The following is an 11,898-nucleotide window of genomic DNA, read 5'->3' as shown; positions in this document are numbered from 1 at the left end:
CCGGCCGCCGAGGGGCCCCACGCCCGCGGGGAGGGTCTGCTCCGCGGTCCCAGCTCCCCATCGTCGAGCCAGGTCTCGCCCGCAGCCCGGGGCGCCGATCCCGGCCAGCTCCGCGGCTCCGGGGCGGGGCGGGCGGCGCGGGCGGGGCGGCCCGGGCCGGCCGGGGGAGCCGGCGCTGCTGGGATCAGAGGCTGCGGAGCGGAGCCGGGTGCGGGCAGCGTCGTGTCCCGGAGCCCTCGGCAGTCGCAGGGCTGCGGCCCCGCTCATCGCCATGGAGAAATACAAAGGTGAGGTGAGGTGAGGGGGGCGTCACGCGTGTCCGTGTCCCGCGGCAGCCCCGCTCGGGGACCGCCGAGGGGGCACTGGGGACCTGCGGGGACGGCGTTGGGGGGTGGCAGAGCCGCTGACACGGGCCCCTGCGGAATGCCGTCCGCCCGCGTGGGAAGGCGGCCGTGGGATGGGGGGGCAGCTCCCGAGGCGATGTTTCCTGAGAGTGGGACGGGGATCAGCTGCGGTGAAGGGGTCCCTGCACTGAGTGGGGCTCGAGCCCAGTTCCTGGCGCCGGGAGGGCTTATCCCGCGAGTGGGACCGGGCGGGGAGGGCGGCGTCCAGCTCCGCGGAGAAGGCGGACGGATAGTGGGGACGGGAAGTGGCTCCTGGGGGAGGCGATCTCCGCGAGTGGGGCAAGCGATCGGGGTCCCCGCGAGTGGGGCCGGGGTCGGCTCGGGGATGGAGGGGAAGCGGTGCCCGCGAGTGGGGCCGGAGCGATGGGAAAGGTGCGGGGCAGCGCGGGCAGGTCCCACCCGGGGATGTGAAGTCCCTGCTTACCTGCCCCGGGTACTGGGTAGGAAGGGCAGGAGAAGGAGGGAGATACAGGAAAATTTCATGGTTTACCCGATCCAGAGATCGGGACCTTTTTTTGCCACTTAAAAGCAGCGTCTTGTTGCGTTTTCTGCAGCCGCTCAATTGTCTGACATTGCCTGCTCCGTCTTTGGTCCTAAACCGCACATCTGCGTGGACTTCCCACCCTGCCAGGCTGAACAGGCACGGCATTGAGTGTCCTGTTTTCTAAGCGCAATTAGTTTTGGTGGTTAGGGAGAGGGTAGGTGAGCAGCTCCCGGCTTTCTCCCTGGCAGGTCTCATCCGGGCTGGCTGTCACCCACAGCCCATTTATTTCCTCTCAATCAATGGCTCTGGCGCTTCCTGTGTGTTGCTGCTTGGTCATGAACACCGAGACTGGCACATCTCGGGTCCGTGCTGCTATGGGCGCTCCAGGACACTTTTCAAACACGAGCTCTCCTTGCCAGCTGAGGAGGGAGGAGGTGGGATGAGGTGCCCAGGCATGGGGCATTTGGATATGTGCGGGTACTCTGATTTCTGCTCCTGCTGGTGTGTAGAAACCTCCCCTGGAGGAGGTGGATCCAGCATTTGTGTAGCACGGAGTAAATCTGCAGTAAATTTTACCTGTTGAGAGGAAATGTGACTCTCCCTGTAACTGCTGTCCTCCTCATGGAGCTTGAACATTTAAGTGGGGAACTTGGTACTTAACAAATGTATTCCTGCCAGACCCCATTTGTACTTATTACTGTCAAACCAGAAAGGTTTGCCTAGACCTCAGTAGATGCATTTTAGCTAATAGCTCTCATTCTCTAATCCTGCTTTGGTGAGGACTCCATATGTTGAAGTATCATATTGTGTGAAGTTAACTTTTGCCAGGACTGTGTATTTTTTTCACTGTGCAATACTTTAGCATTCTGACAGGGCTGGCACTGTGCTGCCTGTTGCATTTTGATCCTTTTCCTCCTTACAATTGATGCTTTACAGGCCTGATAAGCACAATAATAACACACTGCAAAAGCAATCTTAAGGATTATATTACAAATCAAATATTGTGTAGTTGTTTTTTTTTTTTTTTCCATCCTGGCAGGGTCTGCACAATTCTGTTCAGTTCCAGTAGCAAAGCAGTAGATTCATTAAGATTCAGCTATGTTTTGTATATTGTCTTTTTAAATATGCACACTGCTCCCTCAGACCAGCAGGGATGTTCTGCACATGTGTGGTGAATAAATAGCGAGCGCAACTGATCGCGGAGCCCTGCCAGTGCTTTTTGTGTTGGTGCTGACGAGAGTGGGAGCGGGGGTGGTAATGAGGCACTGCCAGCCCTGCGGGGCAGCCACAGGGGATGGCACAGCTGGGGCAGTGCCTGGGAGGTGTCCCCAGTGTGGGGGGTAACTGGACTCACCTGGGGCTGGTGAGATGCGGGGGGGAAGGGCTGGGCTGGAGGAGAACATGTGGGAGTTGGGAGCCTTGAGGAGCAGCTGGAGAAGGCAGACAAGTGAGTTTTTATTAATAAGCACGGGGATATGTGCCCGTTCTGGTGGGGATAACTTGTTGATGCCTTGCTATGGGAAGTCTTCATCCTTTTCACTGGCCAGGCAGAGTGCTTGTGCAGGGAAATCCTGTAATGATAGAGATGGATGGACTCAAAGAGGGCTGTTGAGCAATGAATTGGTGTTCTGGGAAAAGGAATTTGACTACAGGATCTGTCCTATTACTTACGAAATTAAGTTTGCAAGCATCAGCAAACAGGAGCATTTCTTCCCTTTAAACATGGGCAGGGATGTGCACTAATCCAGACTCTAAGATGGCATGTGCAAGAGGTGTCTCTCGTGTTTCAATGACAGGTGAAGCAGCCACAGAAATCTGGCTGGGTGGAGCGTGCAGAGCCGGGTGGGGTGGGAGGCTGGGGCTGGTGGCTGGCAGGGTGGCACTGATGGAGTGGGAAGAGCTTGGGCTGCTGGACTCACATGGTGGGAAGTGAAGGAGGGATTGTGAAACTCTCCTGGGAATGGGTTTCCTTTCCCAGCCACTGCAAATGAGGTTGCAAGGCCAGCTGCATAGGAAAACGCTCTGCCTCTTGACTCCTCTTGGGCTGTTGAAGCTCTGAAGGATAATCTTGATGTGCACTAGGGTTTTTTTTCTGCTGGGCTGCCCTAAAGAATGTCTGCTGTTGGTGAAGATGCTGTTTAAAAAGGCACCTTCTCCCTGTGATTAGGAAGTGTGTGTGAGGCATAGAGAGCAGCAGTCCCAACAGCCCAAGGGAACAAGAGGGAGACCTGCAGAGAGCAGGTGTGACCAAGGGTGGTCACTGTACCACAGTTGTGTAGTGACAAGGACAGAGCTGCTGGTCTCTTGCTCTTGCTCCTCCTGTTTCCTTCGAGTGCTCTTTCACCCCCTTCTCATGTGTTTTGCCTTTGAATATGGCAACTGTCCCAACTTGTGCTCCCTGTTCTAGGCGCATTATGGCTTCTTGCCTACTCCTTACCACACTTATCAGATATGGCTGGTTTGTCTGTGACCAACCATCTGCAGACCCTGGGAGGGGAAGAGGTGCTGAGTGCACTGTTACTGATGAGGGATGTGTTGGTGACACCTTTATTCACCTGCCATTTCTGTCAAGTCCTCTCAGACTGACACCCTTGTCAGCGCAGTCACGGCTGATGCAGCCCTATGCTCATAGTCTAAAATGTCAAGTGAAGTGAGCCTGGAGAGGTTTTTAAGATTATTACTGTATTTTTAATGTATTAGAGGTCTGTAATGGAAATCAGAGTAACTTCCAGCCCAGTTCTTCAAAGAGAAGTGTTTGGCATTCATGTTTTACTGTCTCTGTTGAGCAAAGATTCAAGCTTCACATTTCTTATCAGAGGGTCCTTGGAAGTGTTTGTAGTGCTCCCCCAAGGAGATGAACATTGTTTGCCCATGGAGGAGAGGTTGTCATCTTAACAGAAGCTAACAGGTTGGTGTTGATAAGGAGTAAAACAGTGACTTGGTAGAAAGAAGTGTTTGGTTGCTAACTTAACATGTTTTAATTGGGAGGGGAAGGGGGGTGCGTCTGTTTAGGACTAAGGCACGTGTTCTTTTCCACGTGTTCTTGCACATACAAAGGGATATGCTTGGGGTTAGACTGCGAAGTGGAGACATGAACCCTGGTAACAATCTGAGGCCCTGTATAATAATCAGAGTTGGAAATGGATTGATTCATATGAGCAAGATCTGGGCTCCATGCAGACGTATGTGGTTTTTCCTCAGCTGATTGTGCATGCAGCTGTTGTGTTTAACTCATTGTCTTGATGTGGCAACTGGAGAAAGCAGGGCAATGTGCTGCTCTGTGACAAATCCAATACAACTTTCAGCTGCTGGGCTGAGCTTTCTTTTAAATGCAGATGAAAATTAGTGTCATGCGTAACCTCAGAACATACACAGTAACTCTCACTTATGTGAGAGGAGCCCTGGTTGGTTTTGGAGAATGGAATGGCCTTGGTTGGGGAATAGGCAGCAAGAGTGCAGAGTTATTTACTCTGCAGGGATTGAGGACATGAAACCTTTTTTTCTGCAACTGAAACCACAGCCTTTCTCAAACATCTGCCATGCTCACCCTTCTAAGCCATCCCACACTGTCACCTGTGCCAGTACAGTACTTCTGTCTCTTCTAGTTCAGATGCATTTCTTGTTTAAACAGGGCACATGAGGATGCTCTGAGTTGTGTTAAGCAAACACAGGGCTCTCCAGTGCTTTCCACACCAGGACAGGCTCTCTGCAGATGGGCTGTAGGGATGCTGGCTTCAGCCCCATTTCATAAGCAGTGATGGCTCTTGGGAAGTGTGCATATAGCTGCCAGGTTTGGGGTGCTCCTTTTGCTACCCCTGAAATGATCACTGGGGCTGGCTCCATCTTTTGAGAGTAAGGCCAGGGGAGCGGTACCCCTGTAGCCCTGCTGCTCTGGCTTCTGTGCCCCATCTGTGTCACTACCAAAATTGCCAAGAGCCCTGCTCCTAGAGCCAAGAGAGAAGCTTTCTTCCTAAAATAAGAAAAAAAAGAGAATAAAAGCTAGTTCACAAGCTCTGAGCCTTTGGGCATCTGCTTTTGGAATGTTCCAGACAGGGCACGAGCCCTTCCTTTACCTTTGTGTGTGAGCAAGTCTCGTTCCCCTTCCTCCCCACACCTTCACCTCTGCTCGAAGTGGGCCCTGTGTACCCTGCTGGGGACTGGAGACACTGCCTGAATGGGTTTATTGTTCCTGGGTTTTCACTGATGGCTTTCACTGAACGCCCACAGCCAGGAACACAGGGAGTGTCTATGCAAAAATGCTTGTACTGCTTTATTCTGGAGCATGGCTGGCTCTTCCAGCTCCCAGCAGTGGCAGTGGGCTGGGGGCAAGCAGGGAACTGGGCAGCTCGTGTCACCCAGGCTGTGCAGGGCTGTGCACCAAAGCAACACAGGCTTTAAAATCTGAATTCTGGACACCTGCTCAGCTGCATACTTGCTCCTCAGTGTTCCCATCTCAACATCCAGCCCATATGAAGGATTCAGTGACTTGACTGAATCCCTAAAGATTTCATGGCAAATTCAGGACCCGAATGCCAAGCTCCCTAACTAGTGGCCAATGCTGTCCTTGCAACCATCCTGCCTGGATCAAGGGAAATTAGGGATGCTGTTCTCTTGAGAAGTCTTTGTAAACTCTAATTTGCTGTACCCTCTGGAGAGGCAGGATTCACCTAAGGCAGGGAAGTGCATCTTCAGGCAATAGCAACCAGAGAGCCCAGAGCTGTAGGGGACATCTTGGGGAACCAAAACTAAGAGGTGCACCGATCATCAAAGAGGATGCAGAGCATGTGCACCCAGGGCATAGGTGTTCCTCTCTGAAGCTGTCTGGCTGAAGCACAGATACAGACCCAACAAGTGTATTGGGATCCTACAGTCACACAGCCAGTTTGATGACCTGCATATTATTGTTTACCTCATCTTGGAAGTTGAGTCACTTGTACTTTTCTTTTGGGTCAACAGACAAGACAGACTGGTCCAGTCTGTGCTGCAGCCTGTCAGCACAGCTCTGTGGGTCAGAGATGTGTCTGACAGGGCCTTGCTCTGAGGAACTGCTGGTGCAGATGTCGATACAACCACTTTCTGGGATGGAGCTGCTTATTTGGTGTTGGTTTGGTGGTGAATAGGGAAGTGAACAGGCGGGTTCCCTGGCAGTATCTGAGAGAAGGCAGTTCCATTGTAAGAGCTATGCTGCACTGTGAAAAAGAGGGGTTAAATTTGGGAACTTCTTGCTGTGTGCTACGGTGCATGGCTAAAAGCCTTGTGTGAACTGGAGGAATGACTGTAGAAGTTCACAAAAGAAAAATCCATTTAGAAGCGTTCAGTAGAAAGCCACCGATCTCCTGGTACCCAAAGTTCTTTTTTTTTTTTTTTTTTTTAAATAAAATTACTAAACTTACTTGAATCCAGGGAGCAGAGCTTTAGGAGGGGAAAGCCTCCAAAACAAACACGAGTTGCTAAGGGTGGCCAGAGGAGCCGAGCCCTTTGCGAAGCTCAGCGGTGCTGGCGCTGTGCCCATCCGCGCCCCTTCTGCGGGGCCAAGCCTTCGCTCTGAACCCGGCTCCTCGCTCCAGCCACAGCCTGGACAGGCAACAACCAGGCCTGGAGCCACCCAGAGTGGTTTGGCTTGGGACTGGTGGGCCAGGCTGGGAGAGCAGCCCTTGCTTGAGGAGGTGAGAGCGGGGCAGCTCCTGCCACAGGAGGGATCGTGTCCCCATCCGGAGGACCTGTGCTGTATCAGGGTTGTGGAGGGGAGGCCTGGGAAATGTGCTGGGTTGGTCTGAAGTTCAAAGGACAAGGGCTGGGACTTACTAAAATACATTTCCCCTCCGCCCCACTGCTGACCTGTCGCTTTCTCCATGGGCAAAATTCCATAGAAAGCAAGCCTGAGGATGGTTTGGAGCATGGCAGTATTGTGTTTGGTTGTAAACAGCTCTGTCTGGAAGTAAATATCTCAGAATTATGGGATCAGACTTAAACTCCCACGTAACATACAGACTTGGCCGCTTGCAATTTAATAAAAGTATTTCCCTCCTTGGGTGGACTGTGCTCTGTGTTGCATAAAGATTTTCTGATTTTTTTTTTTTTTTTTTATTTTTTACCCTTTGCATCTGCTTAGGATAAAAGTATGGCACAAAGCTTACAAAAAGCCTGGGAAATAGGGATTCACAAGTCTTAGATGGCAGTTTAGCCTGTGGGCTTCATATTTCTGAGTGTAGGAATCTCTTCCAGGGATAACCAGGAGCAGTAGCTACCCCCAGCACTGGTGTGATGTACGTGGTTTTTTTACTTCCTTTTGTGCTGTAGGAGACTGAATCTTTTGAAAACTATCTTTAGATTCCCAACCTTGCTAATAATTAATGAGGCTTTCAGAGCTGGCACTGAGGTTGGGGTGTAGAGGTGGGCAGCTAAGCAGTTGGGATGCTTTTTGAAGAAGTTTGCCTAACACTTTGGCAGCAGTGATTTGAAAGATGTGGGTCTGAGCCAGGAGATTCTTATAGTTTGTGCTCAAGTTGTGGCTGGAGCCCTTCCCTCTTGGACTGAGTGACGTGGGGAGAAGGTCTTGGTCTGCTACAAAGAGGGGATCTCTGTCCCACAGCCTGCCTGTGTTCTGAGGTAGCCAGCCCAAGCAGGTGGTGAGGGGAAGCATGTGTGCAGCTCTTGTGAGATGAGATAAGGTATCTGCAAAGAGATCTCTGATCCAAAGTTGCTCTGCAGATCTCATCATTGCTATTTGTCACTGCAAAGTATGACAACTATTAAGGCTGGGAAGAAAGAGCTGGCTCGCGGAGAGCCCGAGTTGCACAAGGTTACATGATGTCACAAGTAGCTTTTGCTGAAAGTCCTCCATCAGTGTGTGTGAAGTTTGGGGCTTTCTTCTGCTGAGGAATGCAACCAAGCCAGCTGCAGCCCCACAGCCTTCCAGTAGCACTGTCAGTTTGTCATCTCTGGAAGGAACCCGTGTATTTGTTCAGACGGTCCCCGTGCCAAACAGCTCTGACTCCTGATGGTCCTGCTGTGAACGAGCTGAAATCAGTAGAATGCAGAGATGCTTTTTGGTGCCTGCTGGTAACAGGTACGTGGTTGCAGCAGTTAGGGGGCCAACACTTGTGGTAGCAAAATATCACAAGTCTGGAAATTGGGGCTGACTTTAAAAGTGGAGCTGTGGCCAGCCCAGACTTTTGCAGTGGCTTGTGACAGCTGGAGGCCATCCATCCCATCAGCAGCTTCATCCAGGCTGCTCGGCTGGGGAGCACGTCCTGTCTCCTTTGTATAATCCAGCATCTCCAAAGTTCTTTTGTGTTCTGCTGCAGTCTCTAAATATGTGCCACGTAGTCTTGAATGGTGGGAACGTCTGCTGTTTTTATTGTCGTACTTTTCAGACTTCTCCATGGCTCTGGGGAATGCAGAATCAGCCAGAGAGCTGGGACTGTAGTGTACAGTTCCACATCTGCTAAAGGGTTGCCTGATCTTGGTAGCTGCTGAAATGTGATAAAGAAGAAGAGGGCACTCAGACTAAATGAGCTCAGTTAGCAAAGCAGCTGAGCTGTCTTTACCTCGCTGTGGTTACCTGGGCAGAGGGGTGGGATGTGCATTCATATCACCCAATCACAGCCAGGGTTTTGGTCCCTGTTGGGAATTCAGTACACATGCACATGGATGGAGGCAGTTCTCTTTGCTAAGAGATGAGCTGTGCGTGAAGTTGTATAAGCTAGGTCTGAGTGGAGGTGCCAGGCAAAGGCAGGCAAGCCTGGCTGCTTCCTGTGGTCCAGAGCCCTCCTCCCCAAGCCTTAGGTCACAGACAGCTGGGGGCACACTGGGCAGGGTGGCTCTGGCTTCACCATCCACTGCTGCAGGGGTCTGGAATCTGCTGGGTGGCATGGTGGTTACATGCTTTTTCTCCTGGATTTTTTCAGCCCATATGGGTTGTTTACCTCATCTGGGGCACGGTGCACTTGGTGCCTGGGGCTCTAGGTGTAGCCAGTGCTGGGCCTGCAGGTACTTTTGGAGTTCAGCAACCTCGCCTCTCTTGTTGGAAGATGGTCACAAGTGCCCCAGAGCCGTGCAGTCACCAGTGAAATGTGCGTGTGACAGTTTGGGGTGGTTTTGGTTTTCTCCCATGCCAGTGCTTGTCCTCCACACTTATTTGTGTCTTGCTTCTCTGAGCAGCAGTGTCAGAGCTGAATGTGGTTGTTGGTGATGCTCAGCCTGTGTGGGGTCACAGTGACCTAAAAGCCAGTGACCTCTGGAACCAAGTCAGTCATGTCTGCAGAGCAGCTTCTTCACCCTTCGCCCACCAGTTCGTCCAGTGACGCCTCCTTTGGCCGGGCTGTGAGAAAGCTGTAGGAAGACATGAGGACTAAACTTCTCTTTATGGTCCTAATCAAGTGTTACGGGATTCTGTCTATAACTTAATTAATCATAACACTGAGGAGTTAATAATATAATCATTTTCTGCTAGCAAGGGCCTGTCTTGTTTCAACAGAAGTCAGCTACCAAACTATTTAGCAAAGCAACTCTTGTAAATGATTTACTCTTGAGTTAAGAATGGTATTATTTTATATAAACACAGGTTTTCATTACTGCTTCAGCTTTATTCCATTTTCTCTCTTCTAGGCATGTTACAGGATACACACACGTATCCATGCACAGAGTCTCTCGCCTTTCTCTAGTGAGCAATGCTAGCGGATGATATTACCTAGTTGCCTATGTGCCACATCAGTTTAACTTGCTACAGCTAGAGCTTTGAAATTGTCCCCCTCAAGAGATGATGCTTCTTGGAAGCTAGGTTGTCTTCCAGGTGTTGAAAGGAGTTATTGACTTGTTTGGTGCTGGCTGGCCTAATGCAGTTCTGTACAGACCCTGTAACTGATTAAAGCGTGTCAGAAAATTATCAATGCTCCAAGTGTGGTTTGGCTCACGTTTGAGTCCATGTGAATTCCAAGGTCTGGTTCTAGGAAAATTCACCAGTAAATCAATCACGAAGTGTATTCATTATGCCAACATATACTCTTGATTTCTGGGATATTGAACTGTAATTCTGTCTCTGACCGTGATCCGCAGCTCTGGAGACACTGCTGATGTGGCCTGTCATCTGAGCACTTGGATCATGGTAGCTTGTCACACTTTCAGCTCAGTGGGCTCTTGCTTTAATCACCTGTATATGCCAAAATACCGATTGAATCTGCTTATATGGGTTACACTGGTCTATACTGAGCCAGTGTAAACTGGCAGTGTGTGAAGCAGAGCAGACCTGGGCGAGGATGCAGTTGCTTGAAGCCTGTGCCTGTTGGCATCCTGCACTAGTTAACTTCAGTGAGTGTAGTTTTCCTATCAGGTTGTTCAAACAGATGCTCTCTGAGTGTAGAAGAGATTTATTTCTGGAAATTGAAGTGGGAGTTGACAGAGTGGGGGGAAGTGAAATGGCAGTCAAAATTCCCATACTTTATCCTAAAGGCTGAATTCCCACGTCTGGCTGAGAAGAGAAACAAATGCTTCCTAGACCCAGGAGGCTTAGCATTCCCCGAAACAGAATGATTTATTTTTAATTCTTATAGTTCACTGGAGCTCTTAAACCAAAAGAGCAGTGACAGCTTTACTGTACTACTTAGAAATAAAGGCAGCAAGCTTTGGGTGATGCTGATGTTGAAAAACCTGGAATGCTGTAGGAAAGGAGGGCAGGTTCATCCAGACATTTGACCCCTGCCGAGTCCAGCCCAGCCAGAGCATGGCCTGAATTGCAGGGGCAGCACCCAGAGGCAAGGTTTGACTCTGGCTGGAAATCTGTGTTGAACAGCACGGGATTTCACATTGGTGTTTCTTTGGACTGGCTACGTCAGCCTTCCTTCAATTCTTTGGCCTAAATAATGACATCCCCTAGGCTTATATGCTGGGTTTTTTTTCATTTGCTGCTGATACCATTTCAGCTGTGGTCAGTCTTTTATTCTTGTGGTGGTTGGCTACAGCTCCCACAGGAATGCCAAAGCCATGGGGACTGACAGGAGCACAGAGGGGTTGAGCACAGAGAAGGGTACTCGTGTGAGACGGATTGAAGATCATAAATAGGGTGTCCTATTAGTGCTGTGCAGGGGTTAAAATGGACTATCCTTGCAGTTAATGTAGGCTGTTGGCTGTCCCTTTGAAACTGGTGTTGCCCCGAAACCAGGGTAAGAGCCGAGGACTTTGAGTACTATTTCCAGATCACACATTCCTACGCCTTTGGCTGCTCGGTGTCTCCGTTAAGAAATGTGTAGGTCTGGGTGAGCTCCAATGCTTTCTTTAAGATATTCTTCTAACATTTAACTCTGAGCAGACAACCTCACACTGACACTCCTGGTTAGCTATGAGATCTTTGCAGTTTGCTTTTGTTCCCATGCTGGATTGAGGCTTTTGTTGGAAGTGCTCTGTTTGCAGCATATGTTCTTGTTTTTCCTGATAAACATGCATGTCTGTTGGCCCACATTTAGATGAGGTGGGAAGGGCCAAATTAATTCCTCGTGTCATTCCAGCATAGTCAATGGGCTGACCACAAGGATCAGACTGGGTCTAAGATTTACACTGCCTTGACTGCAAGTTTTACCAACTTTTATTGAAGCATTACTTACCCGTATTTCTGGTGCAATTGATAAAGATGCCTTTGAATTTAATATAATAAAAGCTGATTTGTGATAGAGGAGGGATGTAGAGCTGACAACTCCTTAGCCAAGCAGACTTGCTCACAGTTCCAGGTGCTAATAGCAGTGATGTGGCTGACCCTTGCTCCAGACCAGGGTCTGGACTGCGTTAGTTATTTGGACCATGAAAGATGAGGAGATTCTACCACACTGGAGACGTGCTTTATGAAAATGCAGCCAAATCATCTGTGGACACTTCAGCAAGGACATCTTCACCTCCTCTGATTCTCTAGGCTGAAGCCTCTCCAGCTGCTGATGAAATGGTGCTCCTGGGAATGCTGGCTTATCCCAGATTCTGGGATGGAATTTCAAATTTTCTTTCACCCGTTGATTGTACGATTGC

General features: G+C 50.1%; 1 protein-coding gene across 5 annotated transcripts in view; it reads left to right on the top strand.

Moving 5' to 3' along the window:
* Positions 1 to 160: 160 nt before the first annotated feature.
* Positions 161 to 11,898, top strand: part of AFAP1L2 (actin filament associated protein 1 like 2) — a 66,083-nt gene continuing 54,345 nt past the window's right edge. For 2 of the 5 annotated variants that reach the window (XM_042019371.1, XM_042019370.1), the window contains exon 1: positions 162 to 287. In XM_042019371.1, coding sequence (XP_041875305.1) covers positions 272 to 287 — 16 coding nt within the window. In that variant the 5' untranslated portion in view covers positions 162 to 271. Of the gene's footprint in view, positions 288 to 11,898 lie in introns of all 5 variants that reach the window. The other 3 variants (XM_042019375.1, XM_042019373.1, XM_042019372.1) reach the window with 2 other exon arrangements.

This window comes from Corvus kubaryi, unplaced genomic scaffold (genome assembly GCF_017639235.1).
Source record: "Corvus kubaryi isolate FWS band 111438036 unplaced genomic scaffold, C.kubaryi_AGA036_p1.0 138, whole genome shotgun sequence".
Taxonomy (NCBI): domain Eukaryota; kingdom Metazoa; phylum Chordata; class Aves; order Passeriformes; family Corvidae; genus Corvus; species Corvus kubaryi.
Note: the sequence above shows the minus strand (reverse complement) of the source record. Positions and strands in the feature narration are given on the sequence as shown.